The sequence below is a fragment of the Lycium barbarum genome, chromosome 4 (assembly GCF_019175385.1).
Source record: "Lycium barbarum isolate Lr01 chromosome 4, ASM1917538v2, whole genome shotgun sequence".
In the NCBI taxonomy this organism is placed as follows: Eukaryota; Viridiplantae; Streptophyta; class Magnoliopsida; order Solanales; family Solanaceae; genus Lycium; species Lycium barbarum.
In genome coordinates, this window is record NC_083340.1 from 30,195,512 (window position 1) to 30,218,861 (window position 23,350).

Below are 23,350 nucleotides of genomic sequence, written 5' to 3' on the forward strand. Positions count from 1 at the left end.
TGATGTGTAAGTCATTGGTCACTACGCTAAAGTTTTGTAGTGCTATTTATTTACACGGTTATTACAATGTTTTGTTGACAGTGTAACGACATTTGCAAGGAAATCTTTCGGGCAGATATTAGAAGAGGAGCAGCCGCAAAGTCTTGATCCTTCATTTATTTTTTGTTTGTGTCTCAAAACTGTGTTCAATTTCTTAAAGAGTAACTTGTTGTTCTCACTTTTTAAACCAAAATTTTGGACTGTTAATTGGGTTGGAATACCAGATTGGGCTTTGTTTATTGTACGACATGCAGAATCTCCAAAATTGATGTGTGAAGTGCAGAAATAACCACTTTCAACTCTTATTTAAAATTAAAATGAGTATCTAAAACTGAGCCACTTTAATAAGTAAATAAGATTTGGATAATAATGCAGCTCCATTGAAATAGCATCCTAACGAATAACTTTGACAATGGGTTGTCTTGAAACTTAAATTCTCTACGTAAAAGGGCCCCTTTAACATAGGGATCCAAAAGGTAAACCCCTTCCTAATGGCTTTTATATAGAAGCTGGCGCAAAATTTGTTAAACTTAATTATTTTTTTTTGGTAATAAGTAATAGATTTTATTTACCAAGTGAAATGTTACAGAGCAGGAAAACAAAAACAACAGAGTTTGGACAACCTCAAACCTGCACTACCAGGCATCACTGCAACCAAGATCTAGCACTCCTCACACAAGCTTAGGAATAATAGTTTAAACTATGAAGTCTACTCCTTAGCCTGCCCTACTTAGCACCACAACAATATACTTCTCGCACTACTTGCTTCACTAAACTACCTACTGCAACTTTCTGCTTTTGGAAAATCCTTCTGTTCCTTCGATTCAAGTTGTATAGGAGCAGCATGCCAGGGACATTCTGAGAATAGAAACACCAGTACTTCTTCCTTTAGTATGTGATATTGCCTATTGTATTTCATCCTTCCAACATAGTGAACCCCTGTTAACACCTTGCCAGACCAACACCTTACCCCATAAGAAGAGGATAATGAGCATTTAAAGAACAGATGATCAATGGTTTCTTCCTCCACCTCACAGAGAGGGCACAACAAGTCATCCATGTCTTTCCACCTTGCCAATGCATGTATCCTTGGTGAGCAGCCTATAATTGATTGCTAGGTATAGTATGAAGCACCAGTTGGGTGCTCTCAAGTTATTGCATATCAATTTCCTCCAACTCACTTTGGGAAAGTCACCCATGGTTTAGCTTCTTGATAGAGAAGGAGCTCGTTTGGATCACATCATCTGAGGAGTAACCAACAACTTCAAATTAATGTCTCTCTAGCCTTAAGTATTTTCTGTACAAGTCTGAACTTCCCAAACTGGTCTCCCTTTTATGTAGCAGCGATGCAACCACTGAAGGAAGTTCCCAAAGCACATATAGAAACATATTGTACATTTGTACTGCAACAACCTGAATACTGGTTACTAAATGCAGAATCTGATCAGGAACTTTGCATTAAACTAAGACTGTGAACAATAAGCTCATCCACATTCTGCAGTAAGGATATCGAGGTCCTGCAAAAGACACATATGATTTAGAAAAAGGTGTCGCGAGGTAGTTCTTGAAGTGTAGAGATGACATAAACTTATTGTAAATAACCCACACCAAATAAGACTTCTGAATAATAGGATAATGACAAACACTGTTTAGGACTAAGGACGGTGAAAAACTTCAAGGATAAAAAAATAGTTTTTGTTTTTCGGGTTCCTCACTCGGTGTCCGGTATCTGCATTGGAGTCAGACTAAATACGGATTCGCGCCGCATAGGCCCCATTTGGGTGAATCGCTTCCTACCAAGGATTTTCATACCCAGGATTTGAGCCCGAGGGCTTTGTTAAGGGAGGAGCAGCCCATCCACTACACCATATCTTTTGGCGGTAGGATAAAAAAATAGTAGTTACCATCATCAATGAAGAAAGAAGATCATAGCATGAAGAATTCAAGGTATTATGAAAACAAATCTCTCTGAGTAGGAATGGGTCGAGGCTCAATCATAATCATAATAATATTTGAAAAAAAGGTCAACAATTGTAAAATGCCCTGGTTGGACGATTTTGACAAATAACTTTCATGGTTGCGGTTTGAAACTCATTCACTGTTTCATAATTATTCAAAATTAAGTTATTTTTAATACAAAATAATATTTGAACAAATACCCCTATATAATTGTGGTAAACCTATGCTCTATACATGTGCAATACATATGCATCTTCTCATAAGCAATTCAAAAGATACAAGCAATCATTGTCATAGGAGGCTTTTTCGTATTATATAAACATTTGACTTTAAAGTAGAACGCGCGGGCACATTTTAGAAAGTGCGGGAATTTTTCTTTGTTAGTTGACTGTCTAGGTATAGTAGTCAACTAGTACTTAAGTAACGGAGAAACTAACTTGCAGAAAATAAGTGACACATGATATTTTATATTGGTTCGGATCCAATGTAGATTCTACTCCAGTTCTCTTAAGTTGCAAAGGTGTTCTCTGTAGCTCTTTGTAATTGGTTTTGTTATAATAGTTTGTTTGAATGGAGCTCCTACGTCTACACTCAAACTCTCGTACTCTTTTGATATAATGTCTCACCAACTATATTTTATCTCTCCTCTTCTTTTTTTTTGTTAAACAGTAAATCACTCAAATATACAATGCTTATGAAAAGTAGAGTAAAGAATTTAAAGGTTGAGAGATGAAGGTTGAATGAAAGTATGTCTCCCTTATTCGGTGTGCCTCCTTATATAGCTTTAGAAAATATTTGTTGGGCTTTTTCACAGAAATGGCAATCCAAGAGAATTGATTCTTGAAAAGAGGGATTGATTGATCCTATTTCTAAGAATAAGGTTAGAGCTTTTCCTTGACCGATTGCTTTCCAAGTTCGTAGCAATCCATTGCTTGATCTTGAATGACAACGGATCTCTTATTTCCTTAGCGAAGTCATGCTTGATACTTGTGAAATCTTGACTGAAGATTTCCCATCAATGGCCTTGATTATTCTTTCTTGAATCTCGTTGATTGATACTTGCTTCCTTAAGTAGAACTGACCGTTGGTACTTGAGAGATATGTTCTTTCCTAGTAATTTAGAGGTGGTAATTTGAACCCATATTTAGAAAATTAGTCCATTTTATCCACATGTTAGTGAGTTACTCATATTTCAGGTGGGTAAATATGGACTTCAAGTCTCTCTTTAACCCATAAAAATACGGGCAAATATAGGTAAAATATGAGTATACATATAAGAACACAATAGACCCAATAACAACTCATTTTGAAAATGAGAAATTTCTTTCTTACTTCCTACCCCGACCCTTACCCCACTACCCATCCCGCACTTTTTTTTTATTTCATACATTTTTTTTTTTTTTGTAAAAAGCTTATAAAAAAGGAGAATTTTTTTTCTTACCTCCCACTTTGATCCCTACCCCGACCCCTACTATACCCCCCCAAATTCAATTTCATATATTTTACCTTTATAAAATTTTATAAAAAATGAAAAAAAAATTCTTACCCCCACCTCACTCCACAAATTTCAATTTCAAATATTTTACTTTTATAAAAAATGGAAAAAATTTCTTACCCCCTCCCCACCCCTCTCAGACCCCCCCCCCCTCAAAAAAATCAATTTCAAATATTTTATTTTTATAAAAGTTTTATAAAAAATGGGAAAAAAAAATTCTTACCCCCGCCCCACCCCCTCCATGACTCCCCCCCATTTCAATTTTCATATATATTACTTCTATAAAAAATTTATAAATAATGAAAAAGAATTTCTGGTCCTCCACCCCACCCCCTCCCCTACCTCCAACAAACCCCCCCCCCCCAGACAAAAAAAAATCAATCATATATTTTACTTTTATAAAAAATTATAAAAAAATTCCTACCCCACCCCACACCCTCCACGACCCCCACCCCTGAAATTTATATGAAAAAATTAATTTAACTTGACAAAAGAAAAAAATTATAAGCATACACTTGAAATAATAATACACTTGTATAATACTCCTTCTGTTTCAATTTGTTTGAACCTATTTCCTTTTTAGTCCGTGCCAAAATGAATGATCTCTTTCCTAATTTGAAAATAAATTCACTTTATGAATGTTTACAGCCACACAAATTTTCAAGGCTTATTTTGAACCACAAATTTCAAAAGTCTTCCCTCTTTTTTAAATATCGTGCTCAGTCAAATGGATTCATATAGATTGAAACGGAAGGAGTATAGGTTAACCCATAACCAACCCAAATATTTATCACCAAACCCATATTTACCCATATAAAATATGAGCGGTTTGAAACCCAATTCATTTTTGTTCAGACCTTTTTCAACCGAACCAAATCCAACCAAATCCACCTATTTGCCACCCCTACCTAGTATCATTGCATTAATTAATTAATGCAATATTCTTCCTCTTATTCTCTTTTGTTGACTCTTCGTGGTATAGGGTCCAGTGTCACTTTTGTCCTTTTTTATTTTTTTTTATTTTGGTGTACCTGCATAATACATTAAGTCATCATTAAAATCTGCCAATCTCCCCTTTTTTGAAATATAATGTATTGTACTTCCCTTTAGATGCAAATTGACTGCTCCCCCTGAGTTCTTGGTAATTGACTTGCATAGGACTTGCACTTATGCTCCCCCTGAATTCAATATTTCTCCCGCTTTGGCATCAACAAAAAGAAAGGAGCAAACAAACGATACAAGTAACACATTCATAGAAGGGATTGGCTAATATAACTAAGAGAATTAACACATAGTAGGCAAGTAGCAAAAGGGGCAGTTCACAGAGACATGCAACCAAGTAGCAACAAACCATAAAGCAAAACATTGTCTTAACATAGCAACATAACCCAACATCTAGGGAATAAAAAAGTAAGTAAGAGCTGGAGAAGAGCGGTCTTCAAATTGTCCAACTTGTGAAGGAGGGCCTCCTGCATTATGTTGCATTGTGTCAATTCTAACAGGGACAACATCCACTGCAGAGAAGACGTTCTTCAAAGTCTTGATCGCATCCTTAGAAGTTCTCTCCACCAACAACCTGAGCTTGCTCACGTCAGATTCCCTTTCTGTAGCGACATCCTTGAGTTTGTCGAGTTGGGATTGGTGAGACAGGAGCAATTCCCTCAAACCATTAATTTTTCCATCTAACACAACTAGCTTAGCGAGAAGATCACAATCTAAGGCAATAAATTCTTTGGTGTCAGAAGTGAGAGGAGGTAGAGGGACTTCAATTTCTTTCTTCACCCAAGAATCACCTCCAAGAACATACCCCATACTTAGAGTTATAGCATTTAGTGACAGAGGTACTACGGAATTAGACAAGTTCGAGGTCACATGCTTCAAGAAGTCTTGTTATGAGCATACAATAGGAAGGTAAGGAGAATCAGGAGAAACTTCAATCATACTGTTGATAATGAGAGAGGATAGCTTGAGTTTTTTTTACATAACAAGATAGTAGGTGATGAGAGTGTCCCGCTGAGTGAGTGTTGAGACGGAGCCATTTCGGGGCGAAATTGTGGTAGAGACAATGTGGGCAAGGACTCTAGTGGTGAAACAGAGTTCATTTGGAGTGAGTTGATTTGGGGGAGGGTCAGTAGAAGGCTCAGAAATTACTTCTTTGGCTTGTTCATAGGTAACTTCAAAGTTTTCAGGCCAAGCATTGTGAAAAGGACAAGAGTAGCCAGAGCAGGAACAACATAAAAGGGATCAAACATTTCACAATCAAGAAAGATACGTTTTCCTAGCACAAGAGTTTCGAGTTCATTAGGACGAGAGGAACGAAGATTAGCATAGAACATACAGACAAGATTATCATAAACCTCAGCAGGACATGGAATATACTGCTCCAACCTTGATAGTCAAAATAAGGCTTAAGATTACAATGGAGAGTCTCAAACAAGTTAAGATCAACAACATGACCTGGGTTAACAGGTTTGGTCCTAAGGATGGTAAAAAGATCAAAATTCTTAGTTTCCTAGAAATTCATCCTATTGTCATAAAAACTATCAAGCTCGATTTTTACCTTTTTGGGAAACTCAGAACACTCAAGGTGTGAGATAGGACGCTTACCGAGTTGTTTTTCAGACAAAATTTCCCCACAATCGGAGAGGTCATGATCGGAGAGAGTGTGGTCAGAGTTGTTAGAGTCGATATGAACAGGTTCCATTTTGCGAGATGTGTTGGTCTTGCTGTGAGAGCTTTTGCGGACAGGGCTAGAAGGATTCTAGGTTGTTTTAGTCATGGATGAAAAAGATGAAAGGTGAAAGGTTTGGAGGGAAGATGCAGAGTGGTGTAAGGTGGGAAGAGTAAATAAGAGGGTTAGATAGAATTCAAAATGATGGGGAAGAGAATTGGTGTGACGTGTGACAAGAAACATCATAAGGTATAGGAAGAGGCGGTAGAGTAATGATGGAACAGAGGGAGTTGGTATAAAAGGAAAATGTAGAGGCGTGAAGTGGTGGGAAAAAGGCTAGGATCCTAGTACCCAATTAAGGCAGTGAATAAATGAAAATATATTGATTGACGCACGAACAACTCGTACACCACACGTTTAAGGAAAAATAATTAAGAGTACATGCAAAAATTAGGGAAATTATAAATATATCACATGGTTAGCAATTATTCGAAGTGAGTCTCTAAGTAATAAGATCTTTCTTCAAGCAAGGGTTTAGTGAACACATCAGCAAGTTGAGAGTCTTGCTAACAAAAGCAATTTCTATGTTACCCTTAATAACATGATCTCTAATAAAGTGATGTTTAATATCTATATGCTTTACCCTAGAATGATGCACATGATTCTTTGACAAGCAAATAACACTAGAGTTATCACAATTTTTTTTGACAAGTCTAAATAGCAAGTCATAATCAATAAGATGAGTCATCTATATTAATTGAGCACAACATTGTCCTATGGCAATGTATTCAACTTCAGTTGTTGATAGTGAGACAGATCCTTGTTTCTTGCTGTTCCAAGAGATCAAGGATTTTCCCAAGAGTTGACAAGTTCCACTAGTACTTTTTCTCTCATCTTTATCACTTGCAAAATTCGCATTAGAAAATCCTTCAAGTTTAAAATTGTTAGTATTTGGATACCAAAGACCATAATTAGGAGTTCCAACAAGATATCGAATAATTCTCTCAACAACTATATGAGGTGAATCTTGGAGTTGATTGAAATCTTGCACGCCTACAAAAACTAAACATAATGTCTCGTAGACTGGCAGTTAGATAAAGTAAAGATCCAATCATACCACAATATTTAGATTCATCAACAGGCTTTCCTTCTTCATCTTTATCGAGAGAGTTGGTAGGGCTCACTGGAGTCCCTAAAGCTTTAGCTTCAGTCATGCCAAACTTTTGAATAAGTTCTTTAGTTTACTTGGTTTGGCAAATAAAGGTTTCATCCTTACTTTGGACAATTTGGAGTCCCAATAAGAAGGTTAATTCTTCCATCATGCTCATTTCAAACTCACTTTGCATAAGATCAGAGAACTCCTGGCACAAAGAAGGATTAGAACTTCCAAAAATAATATCATCATAAATTTGGATAATGAGATTTCCTAAAGAGGATCTTTTGATAAAAAGAGTAATATCAATTTTTCCTCTAGAGAAACCATGATCACTTAAAAATGAACTTACACGATAATACCAAGCTCTAGGAGCTTGTTTAAGACCGTATAAGGCTTTGGTCAACTTGAAAAAATAATATGGAAGTTTTGGATTTTCAAAACCTGGAGGTTATTTAACATAAACTTCTTCTTCAATAAAGTCATTTAGAAAAGCACTTTTAACACCCATAACAGTAAGTGTGAATAAATGTGTCGTGTAATACTCCGTAATTCGGATTAGGTATGGATGTGTTAAATTTAATGTGGCATTTTAGACATGTGAAGTACTATTGGGATGAGTTTGGGTGGAAATAGTTGTTTTGAAATCAATATGAATACTGAGGTGCTTAAGATTCGATAGAATCAACTAAGTTTACGGAGGTCTGCCTTCTAGCCTGATTTCATGAAAATTCGTTAAGAATTTGAGAAAATTTAAAACATGAAATTTGTAGATCTTTGAAATACCTTTCCAAGTATATGTGGTGGAGGACGAGCGGAGCTCTGTACAAGAAGTTATGTGTGTCACAAAAACACTACGCAAAAGCCAACATAGGGCACTCGCGATGGCCACGCGTCGCGTGCGATGGCCACGCATAGTGGGCCCAGTGCACAAAAAGTGCCTCTCTGACCTGCAGGTGGTCCCTCGATGTCCATGCGTCGCAGGGCTATCGTGGAAAAGGTGGAGTTTTGGGTCAAAAAGTCAGATTTTCGTGTTTTAAGTCCTATTTAAGTTTGAGGTTATTTCCCTAACACCCCTAATCACAAAAAATCATCCTAAGGGTAGAGAGAACAAGTCCCAAGCCTCAAGAATCCTCCAAGTTAAGTTTTATGATGATTCTAAGTTGAATTCAAGTCTTTAATAACCTTCTAACGTAATTAAAACCTTTCTAATCCTAGAACCTTGATTGAGACGTTATCGTGGACGTGGAAACACTAGCATTCGAATTCAAGGAAATTGAACACCAAAAAGGTAATTCTTTCCTCTTCTAATCATTTGTAGTTGTGAATTGATGAGTTCTTAGGAGATTAGTAAATGAGTTTGATAAAGAGAATCATATGGACTATGGTAGGATTTTGGATTGTTGACTTAGGATTGTTATAATCACATGGGTGATGAAGAATGGTGTTATTACATCTAATTGAGATTATAGAATCACCTAGAAGTAATAGAATGAGAATTGGGTGAAGAAGACACCATTAATGAAGGTTGTGGAGCTTTATGCCCACCAAGTGTTTGATAAAATGCCTAGATGGCTTGAGCATGAGATTTATTGAATCCCTTTTACTTGTATTGTTATAGATTAAGGTTGAAACGGTTGACGAACGTTGTATTACTGCTCAAAGGGCTGGAATTAAGGTATGTGAGGCTAACTCTCTACGTTTGGGAATATTGATGATTCTCCCTACGATACGGTTTATTGACTATTACGATTTGCCTCAGAATTATAGTTATACCTTAGTTCCATGAATAGTTGCAGAACCTCTGTTCTCTAGTTTTGTAATTCGTTCGTGACTTTCATTTCAGATGTTACGAACTCAAAATGTAATATATATAAACTCGTGCTTGATACCCATGAGTCTCAGTCTAGACACTCAGCATGCTTAGAAACAGTTAAGGCTTCAGACCTCATAATCAGTCCTTGAATACATGTCTCAGTTTAGCAATGTTCATTATTTCAGTGACCTTCGATCCTTAATAATAATTAATGAATATTGATCATACGTATTTTGCCCGAGCGCACAATCTCATGTATATGTATACTTGGCCGAGGCTATTGACTGACACACTTACTTAGCCAAGGCCATTGATTTATGCACTTATATTGGGTGGAGGCCTCACATATCAACTTAGTTAAAATAGGTGAATTCATATTCAGAACAAGGAGTACCTATTACTTTACTTCTCTTGTTTAGTTTAGTTATCAGTTTCAAATGATATTACCATTTATTGATTTGGGTTGCCCTTTTCTGAGCACCCCACTTACAATTCTTTCCTTTAGTTGTTTTACATACTAGTGCAATTCAAATGTACTGACGTCTTTTTTGCCCGGGGCCTGCATCTCGCGATGCACGAATAATTTATAGGACGACGCATTTGCTCGCTAGGATCTCCAGTATCAGCTGATTGGTGAGTCCCAGTTCTTTTGGGGCCTTATCATTTATTTACAGTCTTTATAGTAGTTATAAACAATCAGGTATGCCAGGGGCCTTATCCAGGTAACAATCGGTTTACAACATATTAGCAGCTAGACATAGTCTCAGGCTTTAATGTTAGCCTTGTTGGCTATAATATTTATCTTTAAGACTTTGTTCAGTATTAAATATCTTTAATATTTACCGACTAGCCAAGGCGAGGGAGAGGAGGGCGCGTGACTTGGATCAGGTGAAGTGCATCAAGGACGAGGATGACAAGGTACTGGTGGAGGACGCTCTCATTAGACGGAGATGGAAGTCATACTTCCACAAACTATTGAACAACGAAGGGGACAAAGACATTGTGTTGGGAGATTTGGAGTACTCCGAGAGGTGTCATGATTTTAGATATTGTAGGAGTATAAAGGTTGAGGAAGTTAAGGGTGTTGTTTGTAGGATGAGTAGGGGAAGAGTGACCGGGCCCGATGAAATTCCTGGGGAATTTTGGAACACTGTAGGAAGGGCAAGTTTGGAGTGATCGACTTGGTTATTTAATGTCATCTTTAAGACGGCTAAGATGCCAAAAGAATGGTGATGCAGTGCAATGATTCCATTGTACAAGAATAAGGGCGACATTTAAAGTTGCAACAACTATAGAGGGATCAAGCTGCTAAGCCACACTATGAAAGTGTGAGAAAGGGTGGTGGAGATGAGGGTGAGGAGAGGCGTGTCTATCTCAGAGAACCAGTTCGGATTCATACCGGGGCGCTCAATTGCAGAAGCTATTCATCTTGTACGGAGACTGGTGGAGCAGTATAGGGAGAGGAAGAGGGACTTGCACATCGTATTCATTGACCTAGAAAAGGCATACGACAAAGTGCCAAGAGAGGTTCTATGGAGATGCTTGGAGGCTAGAGATGTACCTGTGGCGTACATTAGGGCGATCAAGGACATGTATGATGGGGTCAAGACCAGGGTAAGGACTATGAGATGAGACTCAGAGCACTTCCCAGTGGTGATGGGGTTGCACCAGGGATCAGCTCTTAGCCCATTTTTATTTTCCTTGGTGATGGATGGTTTGACGTGGAAAATTCAAGGTGAGGTGCCATAGTGTATGTTATTTGCGGATGACATAGTCCTGATTGACGAGTCTCGTAGCGGAGTTAACGCTAAGCTGGAGGTTTGGAGACAAACTCTAAAGTCTAAAGGGTTCAAGTTGAGTAGGGCCAAAACAGAGTACTTAGAGTGCAAGTTCAGTGATATAGTGCATGAGGCTGACGTGGAAGTGAAGCTTGGCACCCAGGTCATACAGAAGAAAGATAGTTTCAAGCATCTTGGGTCTGTTATATAAGGAAATAGGGAGATTGATGATGACGTCACACACCGTATTGGTGCAGGGTGGATGAAATGGAGGCTTGCCTCCGGAGTGTTGTGTGACAAGAAGGTGCCACTAAAACTTAAAAGGCAAGTTATACAAAGTGGTGCTTAGACCAACTACGTTGTATGGGGCGGAGTTTTGGCCAGTCAAGAAATCTCAAGTTCAGAAGATGAAAGTGGCGAAAATGAGAATGCTGCGATGGATGTGTGGGCACACTAGGAGCGATAGGATTAGGAATGAAGTCATCCGAGATAAGGTTGGAGTAGCCTCGGTGGAAGATAAGATGCGGGAAGCGAGGCTGAGATGGTTTGGGCATGTGATGCGGAGAGACGCAAATGCCCCAGTGCGGAGGTGCGAGAGGCTGGCTAGCAACTGTTTCAGATGAGGTAGAGGTAGGCCGAAGAAGTATTGGGGAGAGGTGATTAGACATAACATGGCGTATTTCCTGCTTACCGAGGACATGACCTTAGATAGGAGGGTATGGAGGACTCATATTAGGGTAGAAGGCTAGTAGGTAGCCGCGTTTATCCTTTTTTACGAGTAGTTGTATTGCTCTATAGTTTCTTGTCCCTTGATTTCTGCGAGTATCTGTTGGTTTATCATGGCTTATTTACTTTCATTGTTTTGTAATTGCTTTGAATTGTTTGTTTTATCTGACCTTTCCTATGTTTTTTCTTGAGCCGAGGGTCTTCAGGAAACAACCTCTCTACCTAAGGTAGGGGTAAGGTCTGCGTACACTCTACCTTCTCCAGACCCCACATTTTGGGATTCACTAGGTATGTTGTTGTTGTTGTGGTTGTACTTTGTTCAGTATTCTGCACTTTCAGTTATTTATTCAGTCACACTTTAGTAGATCAGCATGTCTTAGTTCTATTTTCCGCTTTCAGTATGTAGTGATATCACATGTTAATTCAGTCAGCCAATTAGTTCGCTTGGTCACATGTAGTCAGGCACCGGATGCCGTGTTACGTCCAGGCCCAGGTTCGGGCGTGATATGTCCACACAGTTTGCCCCTTCCTAAGTAACTTGACCCTGGTAATTGTCATATTATTTAGTTCTGCTTGGTTTTATATATCTTTCAACTCCATCCTTCTGACCTTGTGGGTCACTTGTATATTGTATTCCACAAAATCAAGCAACAGTGGATTGCGTCTCTTATCCAATCCCTCCTAAGGACCATATCATTCCCACCTAGTTTGACATGAGTCCTCAACCTCCACTCCTTGTATCCTCCATTTGAAATTAGGACAAGAGTGCATACTCATTATATGATTTCTATTTGCCACTGTTACTCTCATAAGAGCAACTTCCACAAATGCACATCCTATTTTTTTAGCAATTTTCATGTCTAAGAAATTATGGGTGCTTCCTGAGTCTATCAATATAGTAACTTGTTCCTCTTTGCTTCACCCTAAAACTTAATTGTATTAGGTACTTCAGTACCAGATAAAGCATAAAGGCTTATGGCCTCTTGCACTATCTCTTTCTCTGGTATTAGTGAATTTTTTGCATAAACTTTTCCATATTCTTCTTTAGTCATGACTCAGGGTTTCCCTGTTGTTCCAACTCCAATTGTTCCAATGCAGTATTAATGGAATTTTGTTGTTTTTGTTCACACTAATGACCAGGATGATATTTTTCTCCATACTTGAAACATAGTCCTTGAGTTTTTCTTAACTCAAACAATTTGTTGGCTGGATTGAGGCCCCTATTAGCCCTATAACCACCTTGACCCCCATTAGTTACACCCCTGTTCCATGGCCCCTCTTTTCTTTTTTGTGCATTCAACAACCTCTCTTGATGTCTTTCCTTATCCACTGCTTTGCTGAGTGAATAAGGGTCCAATAACCTGGCTGTGGAATCAGACCCTCCACAAATAACTTCATAAAGAAATCCTTAGGAATTGTTGGATTTCTAATCAGTACCCATGCCTTGAGATCCTCAAACTTCGCTAGATACTCATTTATAGTCCCCTTTGTTCCACCTTTTTAAACTCCCCTACTAGGTTAAGTTTGCTATTATCAGCTCCTTTAAATCTTCTACATATTTCATCAATGAATTCTTGCCATCTAACCTTGCCTTTACTTGTGTAGTAGGAAATACCATGACTTAGCCTTACCTTGAAGATGGAGCACTGCAATCCCCAAGTTTTGCTCAGGGTCTGAGAAGTGATGGTACTGAAAGTACTTGTTGGCTTTCCTCAACCAAGAACAAGAGTCAATTCCATTAAAGAAGGGAAAATCCAGTCGAGGGTGGTGATTATTCTCTTGGGTGCGACCCACTGGTTGTCATTTTGTTCATCTGACCTGGTTCTGCTACTCGAACCATCTGTTATGGTTCACTTTTACGCGGACACATAAAAGCTACTAAGAGGTTGTTGGTGCTCTAATTGGATTTTAGTATTTTTAGAGTCGCTACCTAATTAATTAAGGGAAATTAGAAAACCGAGTTTAAAGGGTTTATCAAGCAAGAGAAAAATCCTTTTTGGACCAGAGTTCGAGGTAAAAGTTCTGGTGATCCCATAAGGAAGGTTTTAAACACCCTAGTATTAAGGATCCGTAGAATACGGTTGACCTACGAGCTTCAATGTGTAATTAATGTATTTATTTGCTTAAGTGTTTAATTTTTCGCAAAAAAAAATTGTCATTCATTTATCATAAAATTTAAAATTTTGGCAAATTAAACCTTTAGAATAAGAGGGTTTTGGTTTCAAAATCCATGTAAGTATTCAACTCATTTTATTGCCGGTCTAAGACACACCCAAGATTTCTCCCAAATAGAGTCACCACTATTTTAGTCCTAATAAAATGAGTTTAGTACTTATAGGTTTTTATTACATATATAGCAAAATATGGAGTATATACCCCATTTTTGTACTTATACTAGACGGCGTATGCCCGTGCTGCGCACGAGCCCAACACTTTGGATTATAGTGTATCTATGTGTATGTAGTTGTGTTTGGGTAGTGATAGTATATATATATATATATTATGTTCAAAACACGATTAATATAACATTGTAGTTTGTGCTCTGTATCCAAAACTTTATTATATTAGTGTTTGCTACAAATACAAAGTTGACAAAAATTTATTAATACTTTTTAAAAGAGAAGACTTGTTTAAAAGGAAACTATTTTCCTTTCTTTGAGATAAAACAATAGCAATATTTAAGCATCAATTGATACTTTGAATTTTTATTCGATTTATTTAAAGGTGGAAAATATTCTATTGTTAATGTATGTAGATTGAACCTAAACAATACTTATTATTTTTTATCAAGTTGTGAATTGTATAATTCTAATTCAAATTATTAAATTAATTTTACATGTTTAAAACGAAACAAAGTAGAAATTTGATTTTTTATTTAAATGAAGAACTACTATTTTTTAATTTTTGGTAAATATTCTTAGTTTAGCTCATTTTATTTGTTATGTTATCTTTTGCACGTTTTTTTTTAAGGAAACTTCAATTAGAATTATAATTTGACTAATTTACCTTATTAATTATTTGATCTCCATTTAATATTATTTTTTCTTTTATGACATTAATCTCTTTTCACATTTATTAGAGTAAGAATAAAAATGGAAAAATAATTAAATTCTATCATATTTTAAAATATAAATATTTTAAGTATATTTATTTTAGTAAACATAACAAATAAATGACTTGACGGAATAGCAAATACAACAGTTAAATATCTAGATTAGATCTCAGGCTAATATATGAAAACAAAAGAAATTGTATGGTTTGACTACTTAACCTTTTGAAGAAAAGCAATAATATGGGGTCCATGTTTTTTGCTGTACAATAATTTCATTTGCTCTCACTAATGCGTTGATATGACAATGAATCCATTATTGACTTAATGGGAATACTTTGAGAATTACATGACTATTGTTTGATTTTTTAATATGGGGTGCACGTTTTTTTTTACATTGCTTTTTTTTTAATATGAGGTCCACTTTTTTTATTTATTTTTTAATTTTTTATATTGCTGGATTTTTTTTAATACGGTGTCCATTTTTTTTAACATGAGTTTGGAGATGGTGGGATCCACTTTTTTTTAAAAATATTGCTTGATGTTTTTAGTAGGGGGCCCACCTTTTTTTTTTTTTTTAATAATGACGACTGACGATGAAGCATGACCCATGCTTCTATATAGTAGTAATATATGTAAAGGAAGAAAGTTTAGTTGAGTCCATTTTTATCCATTTGAAGCCCAAAAAGTATATTCATACCCAAAGCCATCTTATCTAGAATCAGTCCAAGTGTACTTCTCCTTGTTTTGGTCCCTTTGAGTTGGGCTTTTGTCCCAAAATCCTTACTTCTTTTCTGAAAAAACAGCTGTCCAAATCTCTTGATCAAAATGGCCCATTTCAGTTGTGGAAACCTTTTATTTCAAGTATTTATCCAATTTTATACAAGTTCTACAAAAATGTCGTTTTGCCCAATTTTTTCCCAAGCTAAATTTTCAAGTCTGCCTCATTATTCAGTTCCCAAAATATTTCCAAGTAAAGAAGGTTGCAGGATTTTCAAAACGGTCTTAATGCCCAAAACTATATTTATGGGCTACAAGTTCTTATACGGGCGAACACCTAACTCTATAACTCAACTTCATCTTTTTAATCGTTTAGACTTAGCCAATTAGACCCGTTTTAATCTTGAGAAAATTAGCTTTGATTTCATGCAAATATTGTATCAAGTGGGGTTTGACAAATATTTGAGCGACTTCCTAACAATACTAAACGTTTTTCCTAACTTCTACCATACATAAGGGTTTCATTATTCACACATTGTTATACATACAATATATACAAGTAATATATATATAAGAGACTAAGGAATAAGATTTTAAAACTGGTGGGCCTACCTAAGCCGACCAGTGATCATTTTCACCCATCGTTGGGCCTTCAATATATTAGCTTCCCTTTCTAAAATCATGCTGACTCGATCAAGGAAATTGGGCCTCAGGACCAACATGGTATAAAAAAGAGAAGAGTACCCAGGTAGTATGCCATGCAAAGAGAAAGGGGAAAAAGAGATTTGGGGTTAGAACCACCCAACTTATTCACAACAATTAAACAGAAATTAAAATACACAAGTATTCAAACATACATATACTAAACAGATTTAATTCAGATATACACTTCAACAAGTTTGGATGAGACGTGAGCACTATTCAAAGCCCAAGGATACATAAACGCAGGCCCAGACGGTAAAAAAATGCAAACAGTTTCAGAAAAAATTTATATCAAAGCCCTGATGATTCAAATTGGACTCAAGCCCATAAGGTTCACGTGAGGACAAACAGATTGGATCAGACAAGCCCATGATGTTTAAGCTTATTTTAAGAGAAATTCAGGTGATATACATTATATACAACTCTGGGTACATCGGAATGTATACTGGACTTGTATATCCTATGTATATCTATTGTATATAACTGATATTTAGTTCAAACAAATAAAGGGTAAGGGGAGGGGATATACATGGTTCAAGATTTTAACCTAAAGACATCTCATTCAAACAGAGCATGGAGAGACAAAGAAATCACCTTAACATTATAAGTTTCAACAGAACAGGACAACCGGACACAAGTAATTCAACTTCAAATCTTTACTCCCTATTTTCAGTCCTTTAAAGTCCATATAAATAAATATCCTACTCCATAAAACAGGTTCAAATGACTACTCAGTTTCGTCAGATGTCAAAATAGTAACAAGAAAGTTGAGGTCCTGACTTTGAAGCCAATTTAATATCAAAACCCATAAAACAACACAGGACACAGGCAGTGGCAGTTGATGTGTTTAACATTTAGGAGCGCAGAGGACAAACAAGAGAAAATAAGAAATAAACCATGATCCTGTTTTACTTAACTCCTAATCTGTAAACTTAAGAGATTTAACTAACTCCAAGGAAAATTAGTTCAATCGTTTTTAAGCTTGTTTACCTAATCAGTTAACTAAACTTTCATATTATCAAGTGTGGGATTCACCCATTATGACAGTAACCATAGTAAACCAGTGATTAAATAGTGACAAATAGGACTCCAGATTACACAAGACACTTAGACATGTAAAAAACAAGAACAGTCTTTTTTTGTAAAAAAAAAAATCTGAGTAAACAAATAAGTGCGTAGATAGTTTATGAAGAACAAGACCTCCTAGATGAGATTAAGAACCTAAATTCCTCTTTTCTTTTAGACAGCTAAACACAGATATAAGAACCAACAGGAGAACCAAACTGACTCAGTTAAACTAGTATACTCACTTTAATAATGTTTAAACAAAGACTGGAAAGCAAAGTATACCATGGACTGTGGTCTAAACTCAGTGTTCATTTAAAATCTTTTGACAGAAAAAGGTTTAAACCACAAACAAGAGAAACAGCCTTTGACACATGATGGTAACTCATAGCTTCTAAGGGTGATCTAAAAAATATAGACTCCAAACAGTTTGGTTAAACCACCATACTACAACCTTTTTTAGAAAATTGGAACTCATATCAGGTTTATGGGCTTCAACAAACACAAACAAGTATCTATTATCTAATACCAGTTCATCAGTTCATATTCAAAACCATACTTGATATATGATTACATTATATTAACCACTTATGTTCCAATTGGCCTATGGACTACTAAGCAACCCACATGACTATGTCTGATTATTAAACCAAAGCAAACTGCCACAAGATAACCAATCTAGACTAAAACATTAGCTAAATAGTGTACAACAGTCTTGGACAAAAAAAGAACAAAAAGAAACCAAAATTGATTTGTAAGAAAATTCAACACTGACCAAGAACCAACTAAACTATACCATAAGAATAGATCACATAATCATTCTAAGCTAAGGGCAAGAGCTACACTGATTCAAAATGATCATAAGCCAAACATTAATACTAAGCAGTCTCAAATTAGCTAAAACACTATCAAATAAGCAGAGATTAATACTAAACTACTCTAACAAATGCATAGCAGAAGAAATATAAATTAACTAAGACTATTTTAAACTAAGCTAAACTACCACATAATCACATAAGAGAAAACATATAAAGTAACTAAATTAAAGAAAAGGATGAAAAAGTACCTTTTGCTCGTGCAGCCAAGTCGAGGTTGGACTTAGAGATTCTCCTTGCTCCCAAATCACCTCAGCCACACGCAACACAAGCAATCAAATTTTAAAACTTAAACTTAACTAAAAAATTAAAGGTTCTCGCAATTTTTATGCTGAAATCCCTAGGTATTTGAGTTTTTTTTTTTTTAGTATAGTGGTATATCAATATGCCTAAACTTGTTGAAATAGTGGAGAATGGAGTTCTTTATATAGAACCCCCAAATTCTCAAACCCTAGTTTGTAATCGATGTGGGAGTATAGCAAATCTGAGAGTTTGCTTCTCTCAAAACCACATCTAACGGTTAGGAATCAAACACACAAACAAATCAAAGGTTAGATTTGACCCAATCAAAGCCAATCCGTATGATTCTTTATGAACTAATGAAAAATTAGTATTCAAAACGTATGCAAACAAAAACCATTAAGGATTTTCCGAGTTTAAACCGTTGATTCATAGAAAAGTCAGGAGAGAAGAGAGATATACCGTGTTTAGAGTGGCCTTTGGGTGGTGATAGGTGCGAAATTGCAGAGCATTTAATGCTCTTGCCATTCTCGGCCAACTCCACAGCTGCAAAAGCCATGTGGGCCCTCGTCTTTGCCATATCCGGCAATGTAACGTAGGAGAGAGGGAGGTGAAGCAGGCGGCGGCTAGCATTTTCGCAAACCCTGAGAGAGAAAAGGTTAAGGGGTGTTTGGTATTGAAATGAGGAAAAGAAAAAGGTATTACCCTTCCTTAATTTCACGTACTGGCCGGGTCAGGTCCTTAATAGACCGGGCTCGTCTAAAAGTAAAATAACAAAGGGGGCTGCATATATATACATCCATATATACATGATATACAGGTATATATGTGCATGGACTTAACTTTAGTTAAATAAATGGCCGTGATTAAGTGATTCAATTAATTTAAATCCTCTAATTATGGCCAAACCTGATTATTTAACTGGCTAATCAAAACGACAAACATGGTTAATTATGCGAATGAACTTATATTGCAAATACGACCTGAATTGATTTTAACCTACGGGATTGGTTATTTCAATTATGGCCATATTTGGCCCAATTAAACAATTAAAGCTAATTTGCATTAATGACCTTAATTGATTTGAACCAATGAATTTGGCTATTTCAATTAAGGCTAGAATTAAGCTAACAATTGATTATTTCAATTGTAGCCACTATTAGCCATGCGGCAAGCAATTTATGGAATTTAACTAAAATTAAACACTTAATTAATTATGATTAATTTTAAATAAATTAGGACATGCAAAATTTAGAATTAAGGGATAAAAATGATCAATTTAATTAATTAATTATCAGATTCCTTGAATTAAACGGAATAGAGTGCCTGCTAATTTATTTTCTGGTAATTTTAAAAATTATATAAACAATTGTTTTAAATTACCTTCTTGATGATAAAATGTGTAAATTAATTTCTAGATGATTAATAATATTATAGAAATTATGTCGCCAAATGACATGGCAAAATATTATCTGAATAATTTTATAGAATCATTTTGACTTGTAGAAAAATGCACATTTTACTTCGTTTGATATTCAAGAAGTTTGGGTAATTAAAATAAATTATGCGAGGTTAAAAATTAGGTGTTAACACCGTCCAGGCAACAACATCTCTCGGCGCGCAGTATACCATCTTGAGTTGGAAGAAGTTTCTTCATCAAGATGTTTTTCATCCCAAATCATCCAGTTTCGAGTTACGGGACTCAATTTTTTTGCTGGATTCTGCGATGTGGGTTTGAAGTTGTGTATCTATTTTCTTTACAAACTCGTAATTAGATTTAGATCTTGTTTCTGGTATAGTCATTTTGGGCCAGGATATGCTCTGATACCAATTTGTAATAGATTGTAACTAATTATAATTGCAAACATAAGTATTCGAAAGAATTGGGAATTTTATTGATAATATTGGAAAAGGTTAAAAGTTCTAAGCAATTACAATACTCAAAAGCTTGGAACCGTCTTTAATGGAAGACTACCTGAGATAAAAAGAGAGACTGATGTGAGGAAGACGAGAATTAGGTTGAAGATAGTAAAGAGAAAGAAAGAATCTAGGAGAGGATAGGAAAACACCAGAAATCAGTTAATGTCTTTGCTTATAGCTATGTTCGATATAACACACTCCATAGTCACCTAATTAATTGGAGCCGTTAGATCTAACTCGCTGTACTCGATCTCAGTTGTTCATTTAAGTCCTCACATGCGTTCACGTGCTCGCTTAATTGTTGAGCTTGAGCCGCGTGTACTCACTCTTAACCCTTTATAAATCCGCACCAACTCACTTTCCCAATTCATTTCTAATTAAACCCTAATCCACTCCATCGCCGCTTATTCATCATAGATGTTACAATAGCACGGGCGATTCCCCACTAGTATATTAAAAATTGGTTATCCACATATGCAAAAAATGGTAAACCTATAACTTGTTGACTTTCTTTTGTGAAAGTAAAAAATCCCAATTCACATTTTCTGCATAGAGAGCCACATAAATCAATCAATTTTGAGCCATTTTCATGTTACACCAAGGATTATAAGGCCAGCAGAGACCTTCCTCAAATTCCAGAATCACTCTTACTAAACCCTCATAAACCCAGGTAGTTTGATTCTTTCGGGTACACAATCAATTTTTTCCTACTTCAGCCAAATGGAAAATGAAGCAGAGCATGCTCAATCTTCAATGCAAAACTCAATCTTGACCCTTCCATCTGAATTTCAGGACCCAATTATTTCCAGTGAAACCCAAATGGAAAATGCTCAATCTTCAGCAATCTTGCCTACCCTTCCATCTGAACTCATCAATGAGATCCTCCTAAGGCTTCCCGTAAAAATCCTCTTGCGATTCAGGTCTGTTTCAAAATCTTGGCTTGCTTTAATATCTAGCCCTCAATTTATCAACACCCATCTCAGTTTATCAGCTAATAACAAGGATTACGCCCACCACAGGCTTATCTTGAGTCTTTCTGGACCTAAGGAAAAAAATCTTAACTTTTGTTCTGTTCGGTCTATACTTAATGAGTCTGTCTTAGAACCATCTGATTTGGATTGTCCCCTGAAAGACAAATTTCAGATTATGGGTTCGGTCAATGGGTTGATTTGTCTTAGAGTCGGGGTAGAACCATTTTTTATATGGAATCCATCTATAAGGAAGTTCAAGAAAGTTACTGCAGAAGCTGTAGAGAGGTATGGTCAGAAAGTGTATGGTTTTGGATATGATAAGCTTCATGATGATTATAAAATACTGCGGATGTATACTACTACTAGCAATGATCTTAAGGTCGAAATATATAGTTTGACGAGTGACTCTTGGAGAACAGTTGATGATTTCCCGGCTGGGAGGAGACAATGTGGTTCGGCTAAGTTGGTCAATGGGAAGCTTCATTGGGTTAGCAGTGACAGTAATCCTTGGTGTAATGAGGGGTGCATCATTTCTTTTGATTTGGCTGATGAGAAATGGGGAAAGTTGGAGAAGCCTTGCTATAGAAAAGGAGAGTTTTGTAATAAGCTTGGAGTGTTGGGAAGTGATCTTTGCATGTTTCATGACTATGAGAAAACTTGCGCGGATGTGTGGGTTATGAAGGAATATGGGGTCAAAGAGTCTTGGGCAAAAATATATACCATCAACTTTTCTCATGATATTTCTAATGTGTGGTTTCCACTTTTTTGCAAGTCACATAAAGGTGAATTTTTCCTTGCATTTCGATCAACATTCATGATATACAATCCAAAGGATGACTCGATCAGGTATTTAGAGGTCGCCAACTCTAGTTACTGTTTTGCTGAGGATTTCTACATTGAGAGCCTAGTTTGTCCTTTTGCAAACGACATTGGGTAAGTGATCCAATTTTCGTTTTTTGGTGATGACTGTTGTTTCTTCGTTAGATATTGGTGATTAGTGCAGAGGAAACTGCATTTACTATGAAAACAAGGTATAATAGTGGACATTTTTGGGAAGTCCACTATGATAACTATGATAACGACTTTGATCATGATTTTTATTGTGGTGGCTGTAGTTAGTGGTGATGATGATTATGGTCCAATTCATGTTGATGGTGATGTAAACTTAGCAGCAATGATGGCAAGATTGACAAGAATGACCTTGGTAGCAAATCATCTGGTGTTCTTTGCAAGGAATTGAAACTTAGATATAAAGGATCACATGGTGATCACACGGGTATCTTTACCTTAAAAGATGGTAAACTTGGTTCATTGTTATCCTTCCGCGAATATGCAGATATTTTCTGGCCACCACCACTTGGCTTAATACAGAGGATCAGGCAGCTTCTTCAGCCGCGCACAACTGAATTTTCGCCGCAACTGTTGCCCTTTTTTTTTTTTTTTTAATAAGCTTTTGCTACTTTGATATACTGGCTAATGATAGGAAGATTTAGGAACTTTGTTTCTGAACTCAATGCCTTTCTTTTATTCACACCTTTTTAATTTACTTTTCTGGACTAATCTATGTCGTATTAGTAGTTTTTTTGGTGTTAAGTTGATTATCCTTTGGGAAAACTTACTTGCATTGTTACAATTTAGTGCTAAAGAAGTATTCTGGTGCAAGTGTCGCATTGCGTCTACTCGTTTGTAAACTTTATTGCCTTCGAGAAGATAAAAATTTACTTGTGTTGTTACATTTTTGTGCTAAAGGGTACTCTTGTGCAAGTGTCGCATTGCATCTACTCTTTTGTGAGACAAATGACATGCCTTTTAAAAGATGCCGCACCTTGCTGTGCTGAGACGAAAAGTGCCAGATAAACTAGACGTTAACATGATTAAATAGCCTATAGTAATCTATGTGAATGCTCATGTCTTTCGAGCTGAAAGGACAGTGAGTTCTTAATCAAACTCTGTTATCTGAGAATGTGCAAGCCGTCATCACCATATTCCTTTCTATTCTATTACGTTAATGTTATTTAATTTGAAGTGTTTGGATGTATAATGAATTACAACCAGGAACTCTTGAGCAGCTGAGAGTTGAACTGGCATGTTCTCCTCTGGTTCATTTAAAATTAATACTACTCAAATGATTTGAACTTAGACGAGTGACGAACCGTGACGCATGATTTGGT

The 23,350-nt window shown here is 36.3% G+C and overlaps 1 protein-coding gene and 1 long non-coding RNA gene across 4 annotated transcripts; one reads left to right on the plus strand and one right to left on the minus strand.

Moving 5' to 3' along the window:
- Positions 1-622: 622 nt before the first annotated feature.
- LOC132635767 (uncharacterized) lies at positions 623-18,995 on the minus strand. 2 transcript variants are annotated; one of them, XR_009580734.1, is made up of 3 exons: positions 16,019-18,995; positions 4,402-7,525; positions 623-1,556 (listed from the first exon to the last, which is right to left on the minus strand). It is a non-coding gene; the product is annotated as an uncharacterized LOC132635767 (long non-coding RNA). The 2 variants fall into 2 exon arrangements; XR_009580735.1 differs by having other exon boundaries at positions 7,282-7,525; positions 16,019-18,981.
- Positions 18,996-20,599: 1,604 nt separating this feature from the next.
- Positions 20,600-22,793, plus strand: LOC132635768 (F-box/kelch-repeat protein At3g23880-like). 2 transcript variants are annotated; one of them, XM_060352284.1, is made up of 2 exons: positions 20,600-22,112; positions 22,295-22,793. In XM_060352284.1, exons 1-2 carry the CDS (start codon positions 20,929-20,931, stop codon positions 22,296-22,298), a joined length of 1,188 nt encoding a protein of 395 aa, XP_060208267.1. In that variant the 5' UTR covers positions 20,600-20,928; the 3' UTR covers positions 22,299-22,793. The 2 variants fall into 2 exon arrangements, with proteins under 2 accessions (XP_060208267.1, XP_060208268.1); XM_060352285.1 differs by having other exon boundaries at positions 20,600-20,878; positions 21,001-22,793.
- Positions 22,794-23,350: the final 557 nt, after the last annotated feature.